General features: G+C 35.5%; 1 protein-coding gene across 1 annotated transcript in view; it reads left to right on the plus strand.

The window, feature by feature from the left end:
- LOC106712067 overlaps window positions 1-17,669 on the plus strand; it is a 29,356-nt gene that overhangs the window by 3,473 nt on the left and 8,214 nt on the right. Inside the window, exons 3-32 of the mRNA XM_045681959.1 lie at window positions 26-112; window positions 270-502; window positions 1,234-1,447; window positions 4,151-4,246; window positions 4,412-4,641; window positions 6,104-6,320; window positions 6,778-6,873; window positions 6,962-7,191; window positions 7,530-7,746; window positions 8,260-8,352; window positions 8,710-8,939; window positions 9,287-9,491; window positions 9,959-10,054; window positions 10,187-10,416; window positions 10,553-10,772; window positions 10,964-11,059; window positions 11,308-11,537; window positions 11,856-12,075; window positions 12,239-12,331; window positions 12,428-12,657; window positions 12,960-13,167; window positions 13,352-13,447; window positions 13,974-14,203; window positions 14,389-14,608; window positions 14,794-14,889; window positions 15,181-15,410; window positions 15,656-15,872; window positions 16,156-16,248; window positions 16,340-16,569; window positions 17,087-17,294. Coding sequence (XP_045537915.1) covers window positions 26-112; window positions 270-502; window positions 1,234-1,447; window positions 4,151-4,246; window positions 4,412-4,641; window positions 6,104-6,320; window positions 6,778-6,873; window positions 6,962-7,191; window positions 7,530-7,746; window positions 8,260-8,352; window positions 8,710-8,939; window positions 9,287-9,491; window positions 9,959-10,054; window positions 10,187-10,416; window positions 10,553-10,772; window positions 10,964-11,059; window positions 11,308-11,537; window positions 11,856-12,075; window positions 12,239-12,331; window positions 12,428-12,657; window positions 12,960-13,167; window positions 13,352-13,447; window positions 13,974-14,203; window positions 14,389-14,608; window positions 14,794-14,889; window positions 15,181-15,410; window positions 15,656-15,872; window positions 16,156-16,248; window positions 16,340-16,569; window positions 17,087-17,294 — 5,391 coding nt within the window. The remainder of the gene's footprint in view (window positions 1-25; window positions 113-269; window positions 503-1,233; window positions 1,448-4,150; window positions 4,247-4,411; window positions 4,642-6,103; window positions 6,321-6,777; window positions 6,874-6,961; window positions 7,192-7,529; window positions 7,747-8,259; window positions 8,353-8,709; window positions 8,940-9,286; window positions 9,492-9,958; window positions 10,055-10,186; window positions 10,417-10,552; window positions 10,773-10,963; window positions 11,060-11,307; window positions 11,538-11,855; window positions 12,076-12,238; window positions 12,332-12,427; window positions 12,658-12,959; window positions 13,168-13,351; window positions 13,448-13,973; window positions 14,204-14,388; window positions 14,609-14,793; window positions 14,890-15,180; window positions 15,411-15,655; window positions 15,873-16,155; window positions 16,249-16,339; window positions 16,570-17,086; window positions 17,295-17,669) is intronic.

A 17,669-nucleotide genomic window follows, 5' to 3' on the forward strand; every position in this document is an offset into this window, starting at 1 on the left:
AAGTAAAATTTTATATTTTTTGCAGCTGTTGATTTTTGGATCCTGACTACGGACTATGACAATTTTGCTGTTGGTTACGCATGTGAAAACATTGGAAATGTGCAGCGAAGGGGTGAGATATTAATGTTTTTTCTTCTTAAAAACAGTTTTTTTACATTAAAAAAAATCACACATTTATATTATTAGAGATATAATTCTATGGAATAGAATAATAAATTGATGCACTAGAATTTATATCTTTACCTATTTTGAAATTTGATATCTTCCAGTATACCTTTGGCAGTTGGGACGGGCGACTTCATATCCCACCGAGATGATGGAAGCGCTTGTTAACACGACCATAAACAACCTTCTTGGTATCGACACTTCGGACTTAACCAGAATCAACCATTCGGAAAACGCCTGCTACGTCCTACCAGAAATCCCAAACAACGAATCTGTTATACTTCCCGGACAATGTAACACAAATATGAGTGTTGTTACCAACTTCAACGTCGCTAGGGTGAGAATTAAACTAGTACACATTTTTCGATTTTGAAGAAGTGGTTTAGTTTTATCTGCCTTCTTCACTAATGTTACGGTAGAAGGTTAATAATTGTTTGTTACAAATTAACTCTTTCGTTCTCACTATTATCCCTGCCTCTTGAATTAATAGATTATACCTTTACAATATAAAAATATTACATCAATAACAATGACTTTATAACACTCCACATTTACAATAACATTAAGATAAATTTTCGCTCATTAAATTTATCTTTCTTCAATAATATTATTGATACATTTTTACTATCTTGTTAACGAAGATATTACGAAGGTGAAATTCTTTTAACATGATTAAAATGTTATCAATTTAAATCTTAGAAAACTTTAATTCAAAAATCTTACTAGTATTGGAGATGATAATATTTAGTTCAATGTTTTTTGCATGTATCTCTAAAACGGCTTCATGGATCTCGATGAAATTTTGTATAAATGTAAAATAATGGTAGATCAAATAGACATATGTTTCTGGAATTATGTACGGTTTCCGTTTTGCTTAAAAATATTTAATAGATAGCTGTGCAACATTTAATATTTAATTTTAAAATTTGGGACAGATATAGAAAAATCTTCGAATAACACGTAATGTACTATTTAAGTTTGCTTATCCCGTGCGAGTGAAGTCGCTGGCAAACTCTAGTCTTATATATAAAAATTTAATTCAATAGTAAAGACAAATTATGATTTCAGTTTACTGGAGTATGGCATCAAATATCAAAATATTACACAGAAAACGAAGGAGGATCTTGTACCCGAGCTGAATACACGTTATCAGACGGCGGTGTCACCGTTCTCAATAGTCAAGTGGTCAATCAAAGATTACAAACTATCAGTGGCAGAGCAACTGTAAGCACTACTGATGGATCCGCTAAATTAATTGTCAACTTAGAAGTAGCACCTAATAGTAAGTATTTAGAACACATTATTGCACAACATAACCGTGAGACATTAATTTAATATCTACAATAATCAAAGCTATAAAATTAACGACATAACCAGGAAAACATAAATTCATATTTACTAGTGAATCAGAAAATTTCAATTGTTTTGATCTCAGAATGAACCAATGAAAATTCAAAAAAAAAATCATTGAATTTGGCTGCTTGATAAATGCTACACGCTTTTAAACATCATACTAATACTCGTAGAAGCCGAGCAAAATCACCAGGCTTCTTTAGTGAAAACGCGAGACACCTATATAGTAATAAAATTGGAGTATCTGTCTGTAATATCGAAACAAATATAAACATATTTCGTACACATGATATGTTTGTTTTGATAACGTAAAACCACTTTTTAAAAATTTTGTCTGTCTGTCTATATGTGCAATTCAAGGCCACGTTTGTTCCGGGAAATCTCCGAAATAGCTAAACCGATAAGACCGGATTTTTACTGGAAGGTAGATTAAGTAAACAGGAGTAACTTAGGCTATTTATTTTAATTCCACGCTAACGAAGTCGCTGACAACAGCTAGTTAATTAGTATAATCAATAAATGTAGTACCTGCCAACAAACTGCTGACCCTGTAGAGGACATAGATTACGGTGCACTTGACTGGTCTGACCTTTATTGTATGAGAGAGAGTAGAGGCCAGAGCGGACCCTAAGTTAGGAATGTCAACATTAGTCATTAGGCCATAGTCAACTAAACTAGCCAAGTGCGGGTTGGTTGACTTCACACATATCTTTGAATTTTTTCTCAGATATGTGCAGATTGCATCATGGTGTTTTCCTTCAGCGTAAGAACGTCGGATAAATGTACATATGTAAGTGGATAATCGAAAAACACATCAGTAAATGGCGGGATTCGGACCCAGGACCTGTAGATTCCAAGTCAAGTGCCTAACCCCTGAGCTACCGACACTCTAGTGGCATGTTCAACCTACTAAGTAATAAATATCTGTAGTGTTCACAATTAGGTCTATATTGTAAACTAGCTTTTACCTGCGACTCCGTCCGTGCGGAATAAAAAAATAGAAAACGTAGTAAAAATTATCCTATGTCCATTTCCTGGTTCTAAGCTACCTACCCACCAATTTTCAGTCAAATCCATTCAGCCGTTCTTGAGTTATAAATAGTGTAACTAACACGACTTTCTTTTATATATATAGATATATATAAGATATAGATAGAAAAGATAGATAGATGATGTCGGACACTACAAACAATTGTGTAAGGTGTGTTTAATACAATACTCATGTAATGTGTGGATAACGTTTATAACTGTTATCAATTCAATCTCATGACTCAGCTGGCTGTTTAGTAATTTCGTAATTATAGATACAAAATGACTTACTTAACTAGACCGTGTTAAATAAATTTACCCTCATAATTAATGTGTTAAATGTAATCCACATTTGGTTGTTTAAAAATCCATTGGGCCGTTTGATTCGACCCCAAACCCAGTTTGATTGACCCAAGTGAACACCCCTTCATTTAGGATATTAATTAACTTATCCCTTTTGTACTAAAAATAGGAAGGCTGAAAATTTGTATAAAAAGAATTCTATTACAGACTTAGTAGTTTCTTATTTCTTATATCGAATTATATTTAATTTGTCGAATTCACATACTAAATTAATGAATTCCATTTCATAATTTCCATACATAATAAATAAATTAAACTACTAAAATAATGAAATTAATTAGTTAATAATGATGCTAATTAAATTAGTTAATTTATAATGATATTAATTAAATTAATTGATTAATTATTATTAATTAATATAATTATATTAATTAATTAAAATAATTAAATTAATTAATTAATTATTATATTAATTTAGTACGTATATTAATTAAATAATTATTTCATGTAACATTAGGTAGGTACACATGTCACACTAAAAGTACGAGTATGATTCCGATAAAGATGTAGTCTATGTACGAACTAGTAATGCAAACTCACGATCAGGACTATAAAATAAAGTAACCCTTGAAAGTTACAATAAAACACTAAAAAAGCTGTTAAAACTGTAACAACTCTCAAAATTCATAAACAAGTAATTGTAATCATCTTTCTGAAAACATGTTTATTGGGGGTTATCAATATTTTTATTTGTAATGGCTCTAAGTTGTTATTACACATCAGATGTTATTTTCTTTCATACATATTTTTTCATATAAATCTGTCAAAAACATTCTTATCAACATGACACGAGGGAAGACTGATAACTTAATTTTATATAGATTTTTAACATTTAAAAATGATCCTTCATTCTTTTACATAGGAATGATAATTGATTGCACACGTTCTACCGTAGTTACCAAGTTGGGGCTACAAAGGATATCAATAAAATTACGAACAATAGATTGTATTACATAAACATGACATAAACTTTTAGCAAGGATTATCTAACTATCCACGTGACATACAGAAGAGTATTTATTTAATACTAGCTGTGCATTCGACTCCGTCCGCGCGGATTAAAAAAAAAAAATTAGTAGCCGTGTTCTTCCAGACTATGTCCTACACCTACAACAAATTTCATCAAAATCCGTTGAGCTGTTATGGGCATAGCACGCAAACATACATCCATCTCTTTCTCTAAACATTCGCATTTATAATATTAGTATGATTTTATATATTTTATTGCTTTTCTCTACAGTTTTTTCAACAGCGGAATTGTGGATTTTGTCGACTGACTACGATAATTATGCCGTCTCTTACAACTGTGTCAATCTTGAAAATAATCGGAGACGAGGTAATATTTCTTGATAATAAGAACCTAGTTTCATTCGTATTTCGTAACGCATTTGCTGGTTTTTTAACTAATTAAAAAAAGAACATTCTTTTTCCTTCATATGAAATATTTTATTCCTTATACTAAATTACAAATAATAGCTCATTTTTTTTTTTTCAATTTTAGTGCGAAGTTGGATCCTCAGCAGGCAAAGACAATTATCAGTAGCATCACAGCAAGCTGTTAACGAACTGATTAGATCTGAAATTGATTTGAACACTAGATTCTATCAACAAACTGACCAATCCGATGCGGCATGCTTTTACTTCCCCGACCTAGTTGCGGGACAGCCAGTCGTGTTCCCTGGACAATGTAACATGAGTATACCTGCGATGCCTGCCTTCCAACCTGACAGAGTAAGTACGAACTAAGTATTAACTAATTAGGGCGCTTCGTACTTAAAGCAACGTAAATAGTTATAACTAATATTGTTTGACTGCGTCGCAAGAAATGCGTTGCGCGCGCTCCGTACGCACAACATTAAATCATCGACGCAAGTTTGTCTATTCGGCCTTTACAGGCAAAGCAACTACATGTAAACTGTGTAGATTTGCTCCGCCATCTTGAAAATCGCAGCAACTTTTCTTGACAAACAAGTCGAGAGCGACTGGCTCTAACAATGACAGATAGAAACGTCAACAACGCGCTGTATCTAAGTCATCGTACCGCTTAAGTCGCTAAGCGACTAAAATTATCGGGTTTAGAAGATTTACGTTTCCTTGTGTACCGGAGGAACTTCGTGCTAATGAATGTAATATGAACTTACTTACTCCGCTGGCGCAGCGACCCAAAGTGGGTCTTGGCCTCCGACACAAGACATCGCCAGAGTCGCCTGTCCTGTGCCATCTCCTGCCAGTCCATCGCTTGTAGCTGCACCAGGTCTAGCTCTACGGCGTCTGGCCAGCGGTATCTGTGCCGGCCGATAGTTCAACGGCCAGTCGGGGTCCCGAGATACGATTCTTTGGCTTTCCGGTCATCCCCCATCCTCATAAGTTTGCCAAGCCAACGGAGTCTTTGGCTTCTCCTATGATCACCCAGCAGCGTCTCAATTTCTGCATTGTAGTGGGCTCTCCAGCTGCCGTCTTCTCTTTGCGTTGGGCCCAAGAACTTACGCATTATTTTTCTTTTCGCCACTAGAAGCATATTCTCCTCTTTAAGGGTCAATTTCCAAGCCTCGCAGCCGTATATCAAGATCGTTCTTATTAAAGTTCTATATATTCGCATTTTGGTCCTTCTGCTCAGTAGCTTCGACACTAATACCTTGTGCAGAGGGCGTTGTGAATCAGGATGTTAATTTCCTCTTATCGTGTGTTGGCATCCGTTATAGTGCATCCTAGGTACTTGAACTTAGTGGTCCCACTGAGAAAAATATCTCCTCCGCGTAGATCTTCACGCTTTTGTATCGTATTTCTATAGCGTTTCATGTGGAGATATTCCATTTTATCATAGTTAAGATTGAGCCAAACCCTAGAAGCTTTGGATATTAGAGCTCGAACCGAGCATTCCACTTCCACTTTACTCTCACCCAGAAGAGCTAGATCATCGGCATATGAACTAATCATGTACAAATAATCAAGGAATAACAAGTTAACAATGCGAATCAACATACACGTTTGAGCATTGTAAGTAGGATTTCCACTGGGCCGTCATAAAAAAGAAACAGCCATCGTGCGTGACTAGTTTACTCAGTGAAAAAGAGATCTTGATCATTATCCTGAACCGTTAAAGCTTATGTTAAATATTATATGAGTGTATTATTTAAGAAGTGCCTTTTATAAAGTCTTTAATTTATCTAGTCTATTAATTTATTATTTTCAGTACATGGGTTTATGGCATGATATCGAGTCGTATCCATCAGTATTTCAAACCGGATCTTGTGTGAACGCTCTATACACATTGACCGGTGGGATAGTTCATGTTTTCAATACTCAAGTCATCAACCAGAGATTGGACATTATGGAAGGTGTAGCTGTACTCGCAGCTACTGACGGAACTGCTAAACTCAAAGTTTCATTCCCAATCGCCGGCACGAATCGTAAGTATCTTTATAAATAAGTATTTTTGTCTCCACTCCTTCAAAGAGATTGAAAGGGATGACAAATATTTCAATGGGTCCTACGTTCTTAAGGCTCAAAGAAACAATTTGACGGTTTTAATTTTTTTGTGTTAAAAGCTACCTCTTAGTTAACAACATGTGTTAAACAATACACATTTACAAGTTAACTATTATTTTTTGCTAAATTAAAAGGGCCAATGCTACTTATTTGTCTACAAGTATGTGGTTGAAACTTTGAGACCTTCTCCTAAAAAGTTGGCAATTTACACATTGGCCCTTATTCGTAGGAGGTTTTAGATATTAAATAAATAAAATAGTAGACACAAACCTCAACACGACAACTGACAACATAACATGAAAAAAGAACACCAATTTTAATCCGAGAATTTATGTTAACTGCCATCTTCGTATACTTACTAATTTTTTTCTATTACAGTCACTACCACAACTGATTACTGGGTTCTTGACACTGATTATGTCAGCTATTCGTTAGTATATACTTGCACAAATATAGGCAATGACCAAAGACAAGGTAACTACAAACTGAGTAATTTTTTCTTATTTCCACGCTGACCAACTTACGGGTGACAGCTAGTTTAATACTATTTCAATAATTTCAGTATACGCATGGAAATTGAGTAGAACAAAGCAACTGTCTCCAGCTAACAACACTGCGATGAATGCAGTTATAAATAACGTCCAAGTATTAGATCAAAGGTATTTCGTGGCGAAAGATCAGAGTCCCGCGGGTTGTTTCTATTACCCCGAGCCGCAGACTGACGTTCCTGTTCGCTTCCCCGGACAGTGTGACCCAAATGTTCCTGTCGTGGCAGGATTTTCAATGCAGCAGGTAAACTAAAATTATCTTTCCATCTCTTAACACTGGTGAAATTAATCATTTCTAGTTCGAGTTAATAATAAGTGCCACAAGCCTTACACCATATTCATTTTCTAGTTTTACTTCTCGAGCTGCTGATATACGTAGGAGAAACATAGGCTTTACTACTTACAGTTTGAGGTACAGTTTGAAGGTATCTCCAGAACGCCTCAAAGGATCTTGATGAAATTAGGCATAGATGTAGATGATAGTCTTGTAAAACACATAAGCTACTTATTGCTCTTTATTTTAATTCCGCGCGGACGGAGTCGTGAGCGAGCTATTGTAATAATGAATTTGATGTCTTTCAGTTCCAAGGTGTATGGTACGAAGTGGAAGCATACCCTAAAGAACAGCAGACGGGTCAGTGTGTGAACCACACTTACACCGCTGGCACTGGCAACACATTGAACCTGGTGTCTTCCAGTGTTACCGATCAATTACTCGGACTTACAAATTCGGTTCTAGCATTTGAGTCGACAGATTCAAGCGGTAGATTAAACTTGAGAATTCGAACAAATACTGGAGGTACGTTAATTTTTTTTATATCAAAAGGTGGCAAACGAGCAAACGGCCACCTGGATTTACTGAAACATACTCATCAGATGAAACGCGGAATTGCCTCCACTTGACGTCTGTCTTCTGTGTGGTGCGAGCCGGCCCATTCATGCACCCAACAAATATTGTTGTTGCGGTTGCCACTGTTAAATATATGTATTGCTAAACTACCCGTGGATTTCTGAGACCAAAATATCTGTATAAAACATATTTTAATCGCATCCCGATTACTATTTTTGACAATATATTTTTAACTGAGATTTTGGTCTTCGAAACCCACGGTAACATGATGCTTAACTTCTTGATATTCGTTGTATATTTTATGAAATCAACGCCATCTAGCAGAATATTTATCACATAGGATGGCAAAAAAATTCTGAGATGCAAGAAAAGTCATAATTTTTTTACTTTTTAACATCGTTAAAGTCGAAAAATTTATATTCATTTTTTACAACATTCTACAAAACTATTTTTTTTTTTCAGAGGTCGTTATTCCATTCTGGATTCTCAGTATAAATTACAACGACTTCGCTTTAGCGTACAGCTGTATCAACGATGGAAGTGACTTCAGAAAAGGTGAGCATGAGTATTATATGAGTACTAGCTTTTACCCGCGACTCCGTCCGCGCGGAATAAAAAAAATAGAAAACGGGGTAAAACTTATCCTATGTACTTTTCCTGGTTCTAAGCTACCTGCCCACCAATTTTCAGTCAAATCGATTCAGCCGTTCTTGAGTTATAAATGGTGTAACTAACACAACTTTATTTTATATATATAGATATATGATCATTTTCTTCCAGCATCTTTAAAGTTAAAGAACTACATTACTTCAAATGAACTAATACAACCTAACGAATTTTCTTAAAGTATATCTCATTTAGTTAATAGGTTTCACTAAAGATGCAGTATTATAAGACAATTTTCTACCACAGTTTTCAGCTGGAAGCTTAGCCGTACGAAACAGTTATCTGCAGCGGCCAACACGGCAATAAACAATGTGATGGCCAACAACGTAGTTCTTGAGAACCGTTACTACCAGAATATTGACCAATCGGCTCGCGCCTGCTTCTATCTACCTGATATACCATTGGGTCGACCGGTTGTTTTGCCGGGACAATGTAACATAACTATACCCGTCGTGCAAAATTTCAACGTTGCTCGTGTAAGTATATTATACTAGCCTACGTATTCTTCCAGACCATGCCAAATTTCAGCAAGATCCGTTGAGCCGTTTTGGAGATACGTAGTAATTTAATAGATAAGATTACTTCTGAATTTGCCTTCTCTGTTTTAAAATTGAACAATTCTTTAGAACAATGGATTTGAACAAGCTACTTAAGGATTCACAATACAAACTCGTAAGTCATTGAAGATTTCTCACTAAGCAACAAACCTCTAATTTGCTTAAAATATTGATAGAATGTAATAAAACAGAAATGAAATCGTCACTTGTTTTTATCTTTCTAATAAAATTAGTTAAATATTACTATGTTTTCTTTGTCATTTCAGTATTCAGGACGTTGGCGCCTGATTGAGAGTTATTTTGCTGAACAACAATCCGGCACCTGTAACGATGCTACATACACATTGAACAACAACGTGGTTGAAGTTTACAACACTCAAGTGAGAAACCAACAGCTGGACACCATAAATGGTACCGCGACGTTGGCGAGCACAGATGGTAGCGCCAAATTACTGGTCACCTTCCCTGGATGTGAGTATTTTATATAGAATAATTAAAAAAAATCCTGATCTCTATGTCAGGAAATATATAAATCGAATGACACCTCAATCATCAAAATTGGTTCAACAGTTCAGACTACACGAGCTCATAATTCACATACAAACCTCGCATAAAAACATTACCCGCCTAAGTCAGTCGGGTTAGAAAGTAACGCACATATCAAGCAGTTCACCCTTATTAGGTAACTGCATAGACATCAGCGAATAGCGAATGTCTTTCAGAGGTTATTATTAGAGAACAAACTGTTTGAACCACACTATTACGAAATTTTAGGCAAGAATTAGGATTGAATGTTACTAAATGTTTAAAATTAATATGCTCCGGGTAAAGTTGTAACAGTACATGGTATATCCTAAGCAATGATAGTGCAAGTAAAACCTTTTTGAAATATAATTTCATTGTAATACAAAGCTATAGATTTATTTATATTTTTTCAGCATCAACGCCAGCGGACTACTGGGTTTTAGACACTGACTACGATTCTTACGCCCTAGTCTATGGCTGTAGGAATATCAGCGCTCAAGAACAAAGAGGTAGAATCTCTTTTACTTAACAATAGGAAGCGTAGTTATAATACATTTTCCATTCTAAATACAAGCTGTAAAACACCCTATTTAATTAAAAAATCGCATTTATCCTAAATTTCATTACTTTTTAATTTTCAGTTTTTGCCTGGAAACTTAGTCGCACCAGGAATTTGACACCGGCAGCAATTAACAACATCAATCGTGTAATCGACACTGTGGATGTCTTGAACAACCGCTTCTTCGAAATTATCGATCATTCGGATTCCGGTTGCTTCTACTATCCAGAGCCACCAAATAACGGCTTTGTTACTTTCCGAGGACAATGTGATCCAAATATAAGAGTCGTGACTGGCTTCGATGTAGCTAGGGTAACTATTGTGTATATATCTATATTAATATAAAAACTAACTCCTCTTGGGATTTTAACTTCTTTTTAAGAAGAGAGCTCTATTAAATATCTGTTCTGTTTAAATACATAAATGAAGCAAATTAATTTATTTACAGTATTTGAATTTGTGGCACGACATCGAATCCTATCCTACATCATTCCAAGATGGAACTTGTCCTAACGCCATCTACGAATTAGGGGACGGAGTTGTTGATGTCTATAATACTCAAGTTATAAACCAGACGTTAGATACCATCAAGGGTATAGCGACTTTGACAGATTCTACTGACGGTAGTGCTAAACTGCTTGTTACATTCCCAATTGTTGGAACTAATCGTAAGTATAACGTGTTTTTTTTTTTAATTTGAAGCGTCTAAACATTTTCCTATAGGTTTTGAATTCCAATTTTTCAGTTAATATGAAACTAAATTACAATTAGCGACTTCATTATTCTCAGAGGATAAATTTTCTACAATGCTTTTTTTAATTATTTAGTTAATTGGCTAATTGTTACATTTATATTTCAGTAAATATTACAACAGACTACTGGGTGTTGTCCACGGACTACTCATCCTACGCTCTGGTTTACAGCTGCACAAATATTGATGATGAAAGATTTCAAGGTATTAATATATCTAAACTTCTATGATTTATAGGATACAAAATTTAATATCACTTCATACATTCGAACATTACGATTAAGAAGACGCGTTGGATGAAGAACAAAATTATGGTTGCAAAATATGAAGGATTGGAAGAATGTTGCCAGCGTAGATCATTTATTTTGCTTTTCACATTATCGGCAAAAATATACGTTTTGAAAGCCCTTCATCACACAAAAACTAAACCTTATTCCTCGATTTCATTTCAGTAACAAGTTGGAAGCTCAGCAGAACTAAGCAATTAACAACTCAGGCTACGACTGCTATAAACTCAGTAATGAGTACCATACCAGTGTTGGACCAACGATACTTTCAAATTAGAGACCAGAGTGTAACCGGTTGCTTCTATTACCCGGAACCTGAACCAAGCAAGCCCGTCGTATTCCCTGGACAGTGTGACACGACCATTGCTGCTGTTCCCAACTTCAATCTGAACTTGGTAATTAGTTATTTTACTTTACACTTTTTGAAGGTGATGAAATCTTTTAGAGTCAAGTGATCACTAAACTATAATAAAATTACCTATACTAAAATATATGTAAGTAGTGGAAATCATCAGTTGCATTCAATAGCGAATATAGTGCCAACAAAATATACATGTAAAATTGCGATGTTTGAAGTGTAAGAATAATTTTTGGAAATGAGTAAAGGCAATAAGAGAGGAACACTTATAAATTTTGACATAGGTTTCTTTATGACATCAAAATCCAACCAGTAAAGATAATTCTAATCGAATAATTTTGGATGTTTTTTACAGTTCCAAGGAACATGGCATGAAATCGAAGCATATCCAAAAGACCAACAAACTGGTCAGTGTGTCAATCACCAGTACACATTAAATACCACCGCAAACAGTCTGAATTTAGCTTCGTTTAACGTTCTCAATGAAACATTAAGAACTTCCAACGGAGTGGTTACTATTAACTCTGTGGACAACAGCGGAAGACTGTTGATCACTCTAACAGAAGGCAATGAACGTAAGTATTACGAGTACATACCAATATGTGTAAAGTAAACTGATTCGAACAAAATCGATTTTGCCACAAAATTCACCTATATAATTAGTATAAATTTTTAATAATTATAAAGTTGTTCTGGTTATCATAATCACTGTTTACGAATAATATTCTTTGTATCCAGGTGTCGTAATTCCCTTCTGGATACTGAGCACGGACTACTCTAACTACGCTTTGGCCTACAGCTGCGTCAACCGAGGATCAGATTTTAGAGCAGGTAATGATTGCAATAGTTATTTACGCTCAGTTTTGGACAAATAAACATAAATCTATCAGAAGTCGTATCTTATTTCAAGAAATGTTTTATTTGCAGTTTACAGCTGGAAGCTAAGCAGAAGTAAACAGTTGTCTACTGCAGCTAACACGGCAATCAATAACGCTATTGCTAACATCCAAGTGTTAGACAACAGATACTATGAGAGTATCGACCAATCGAACAACGCCTGCTTCTACTTGCCAGACATTGCGCCCGGACAACCTATAATCTTACCTGGAGAGTGTGATCCTAATATTAGTGTTGTGCAGAACTTCAATCCAGCTAGAGTAAGTTGATAACAAATAGCTTGTAACAACAACACTACTAATGCCCCTATCCCAGAAGAGTAGGCAGAAACTACGTACATCCATTTGGTGCGATCTTGGCACATCTCTCTCGTTTCCAAAAAATCGTTTAGTGGTTAGTCTATAATAACTACAATTGAAAAAGTGGAATTTATAGATTGAAAAAAAGGAACAGCAATCATGAATGGTATATCGTAGCACTCTTACTATTCATTTTTAAAAGAGAAAAAAGGGGAGATTTCTATTACCTAAATTACTTATTGAAGATTCTACTTCTTTTCTAGTACATGGGCAGATGGCGTATGATCGAGAGCTATGAATCTGATTTCCAATCGGGTAATTGTAACGAAGCTAATTATCGACTGCTAGAGAACGCTACAGTTGATGTAAGCAATACTCAAGTGGTCAACCAAAACCTGCAAGTCATCAATGGATCTGCAGTGCTGGCTACGACTGACGGCAGTGCGAAATTACTTGTCTCATTCCCTAACGGTAATACTAATTTTAATTTTAAATTATACTTAACAGTACAAGAGACGTGAATAAAAAAATGCATAGATTCAAAAAGAAATGAACTTAAATATTAAATTTATTGATAGAAGCAATGCCTAATAAATTATAAAAATATTTTTTTTTTATAAAAGCAATATATTTAATAATTATTTTGCATCTACAGCTCAAGCTCCTTCTGAATACTGGATCCTGGCTACCGACTACGATAATTACGCTTTAGTATACAGCTGCCGTAACCTCAACAATCAACAGCGAAGAGGTAAGAAAATCACTCACAATTAAACAATTCATTCAGCGTCGGTGGCTCAGGGGTTAAGCACTTGACTTGCAATCTGCAGGTCCTGGGTTCGAATCCCGCCATGTACCAATGTGTTTTTCGATTTTCGATTTACATATGTACATTTATTCGACGTTCTTACGGTGAAGGAAAACATCGTGATGCAACCTGCACATATCTGAGAAGAAATTCAATGATATGTGTGAAGTCAACCAACCCGCACTTGGCCAGCGTGGTTGACTATGGCCTAGTCATCCCTAACTTGGGGTAGACTCCGAGCCCCTCAGTGGGGACGTATAGTGATCTGATGATGATAAACAATTCATTCTTCTAAATACTACAACAAACTAACTAACCTGCTACGATAAAAAATAACTCAGATTCCAAACCCTTTTACATCCCAAGAAAAGACGGATTAGAATTTATAAAGAACATGCGCCATAGAACAAGTACCAAAATACAGCAGCAGCAGCAGCATATTCTATGTAACTCATTCTCACCTTTTCAGTATGGAGTTGGAAGCTCAGTAGAACTAGACAATTATCAACAAGCGCTGCTAACAGCATCAATCAGGTCATCGACAGGGTTAACGTGTTGAATAGTCGCTATTACCGGTCCATTCAGCAATCGGATGCCGCCTGCTTCTACTATCCAGTACCAGCGCCAAATACGCCCGTTATCTTCAGAGGACAGTGTGACCCCAGTATACCAGTCGTCACTAACTTTAATCTTGCACAGGTAATATTAATTTGAATAAGTCAAAACAAAAGAAAAAACGAAGTAGAAGGGCCAGGACCCTTATACCGAGCATAGTTGATAATCCCTTTAGTGAGTAAATCACGTTCAGCTATCAATATTTTTATATAATACCCTCTGTATTTTTCGTATACAGAGAGGAGTAATTTATTATCAATAACTTTCAGTACCTGGGCTTGTGGCATGACATTTCATCGTATCCTACCGCATTCCAATTCGGTACATGCAGCAATGCTTTCTACACACTCAACGGCGGCGTAGTAGATGTCTTCAACACACAAGTTGTGAACCAAACTTTGGACACGATCAGAGGAGTAGCAACTCTCGTCCCTGACCCCCAGAATAGCGCTAAAATTATAGTCAGCTTCCCTATCGCTGGAACCAATCGTAAGTATTGATATTAAAACCCAATAAAATTCCACAATGATAAAAAAATTATTGAAACGAAATCACTACAGTGAACATTAAATATAAGTTAAAAAATGTGCATAAATCTAACGAGTTTTAAATCGTATGAAATGTGGTGAATATGTGTATTTAGAACCTTTATTAATTGTGTTTTTATATTTTAGTGACAACATCAACTGATTACTGGGTTTTGAGTACTGATTATTCTTCTTACGCGTTGGTCTATTCCTGCAGGAATATTGATAATGAACGTCGTAGTGGTGAGCTGCTTTTAATCTATGATTTATTTGCACTCAGTGCGGATTCGTAACTGTACCTAATTCCTTTTCTTTGGGACTTGTGATTTATTACGTAGGGTACCATCCTAGTTTGATTAACAGTCATTTGCCCACAGGAGCCCATAATAAATCTATTCTTGTTTATTTTTATACTATTAGCAATACTACTAATATATTTATACTTTGTGCAGAAATTTCTGAAGCAATGAGTGATAGAAGTATCATGACTTTTCCGAGTAGATTTTTGAATAATTGACAATTTATATATTACAGTTGGTAGCTGGAAGCTCAGTCGCACCAAGCAGTTATCACCAGCTGCAAACACCGCTATCAACAATGTCATCAATACTATCCCCGTGCTCGACAGCCGCTATTATAACGATGTCAATCAAAGTAGAGAAGGTTGCTTCTACTACCCTGAACCAGAACCCGGCGTACCTGTAGTATTCCCTGGTCAATGCGACATGAACATACAAGCCGTTCCCAGCTTTAATCTTACTCAAGTAAGGGTTTAATAACTGTTATAACTAAGGAACTCAATATTGCTACATTGAACAGTCATTCAAAACATACTAGTTACGATAACATATATTAAGATCTGTCTGGATTCTTAAATTGTTAGATTTAAAATTGGAACTGAAAATAGAACAGTTTTTATAATCAAATTGGCTGATAGTAATAAATTCCTTAATTTTTATGGACATAAATTAGGACATGCCAAAACCATTGAAATTAATACCTTTTACAGTTCACTGGGACTTGGCATGAAATTCAAGCGTATCCAAAAGATCAACAAACCGGTCAATGCGTGAACCACCAGTATACATCTGCAACCACTGCAACTCTGAACCTTCAATCGTTTAACGTCCTCAATGAGACATTAAGAACTACCTCCAGCGTTGTTTCTGTAACCTCGACAGATGGTAGCGGCAGATTATTGATCACACTGAGGGAAGGCACCCAAAGTAAGTTTTCTAAAACCTTCTCAAATTTATGGTGAAAAGTGTAGTTTTCTGAAAATTAACAGATGACTCTTTACAATAATTGTGAATAATAAGTGAAACGAAATAATGTTGTATAGTTATGTAGCCAAAGGTACCCTTATTCTAAATTTAAAGCCCTCGTTTAATGTTTTCTATTTATCTATTTTAAAATCTGCAGATACTAAAAAATACACTTGGAGTTATAAGATTTTTTGTATTTTACAATTATTGTTTTTATTTTATTAATAATTTTTAATTGTTTCAGCAATCCAAATACCTTTCTGGGTCTTAAGTACGGATTACAATAATTACGCTTTAGCGTACAGCTGTGTTAACAGAGGAAATGATTTCCGAGCAGGTTTGTTATATCTTACATATTTCGAATAAAACTTACTTCATTAAAAAAATTATACAATGCAAGTAATTCTTGAATGATTATTTTTTCACAGTGTACAGTTGGAAACTCAGTAGAACAAAGCAATTATCTGCAGCAGCCAACACAAATATCAATAATGCTATTGCCAACATTCCGGTCTTGGACAACGTTTATTATGAAAACATTGACCAGTCTGACGAGGCTTGCTTCTTCTTGCCTGAATTATCTCCCGGTACACCTGTAGAATTCATTGGACAATGTGATCCTAACATCACTGTGGTGCAGAACTTTGACCCTGTTAGAGTAAGTATTTCTGTAAAGAAAATCTCCGAGGAATCACTTGTTTGATAACCTCACAAATCAAGTTAGTCTGTCATCGTAAACACACGTTGGATTTTGGAACGAAGTTCCTTATCGCGCGTTGTGAAAGGGGGCTAAACGGAAAAAATTCTTACGAAAAGTTGTCACGACACTTTTTGCTATAGTAAGTATGTTAACGACGAATGAGCGCTACTTCACCATGGCAACTACGTGACAATATATAACGAAAATTCATAGAATTAAAATGTACTTCTTGTGAAGACTTAACTTAAGTTTTTTATTCATAGAATAAACATTGGTTCCTTTACTAATAAATAGAAAGGAACTTCGTTCCATCCGGGTGTCCCTTGACACCTCTCAAGTTTTTTTTTTATTCATAGAATAAACATTGGTTCCTTCACTAATTAATCGAAAGGAACTTCGTTCCATCCGGGCGTCCCTTGACACCTCTCAAGTTTTTTTTTTCTCATTCGTAACCGCTTTGCTTTTGTTCTTCTAGTACGCTGGACGTTGGCGTCTTATTGAATCCTACCCTTCCAACTTCCAAGGAGGAACATGTAACGAGGCTACTTACACGCTGTATCCGAACGGTACATTTGAAGTATTCAACGCTCAAGTCATCAACCAGTCCTTGAACACGATAACTGGTTCTGCAGTACCAGCGACTACAGATAATACAGGAAAATTGCTTGTTACTTTCCCTAGAAGTGAGTTTTCTTCTTGATTATTCGAATATTTTTCTCGAAAAGGTGTTTGTCCGATTTTTAGCACTAAAGCTCTTATTAATTCAAGTCAAATGACAGATATGATAAACTTTAATACTTACTGTCCGTTCAAATGGGACATTTTATTTGTAGCTATTAAAAGATCCTATTTGTAGGTGTGTATCAGATACTTTTTTATTTAAAACTAGCTTTTACCCGCGACTCCGTCCGCGCGGAATAAAAAATATCCTATGTCCTATTCCTGGTTCTAAGCTACCTGCCCACCAATTTTCAGTCAAATCGATTCAGCCGTTCTTGAGTTATAAATAGTGTAACTAACACAACTTTCTTTTATATATATAGATATATAGATAGATT

Source organism: Papilio machaon, chromosome 17 (genome assembly GCF_912999745.1).
Source record: "Papilio machaon chromosome 17, ilPapMach1.1, whole genome shotgun sequence".
In the NCBI taxonomy this organism is placed as follows: domain Eukaryota; kingdom Metazoa; phylum Arthropoda; class Insecta; order Lepidoptera; family Papilionidae; genus Papilio; species Papilio machaon.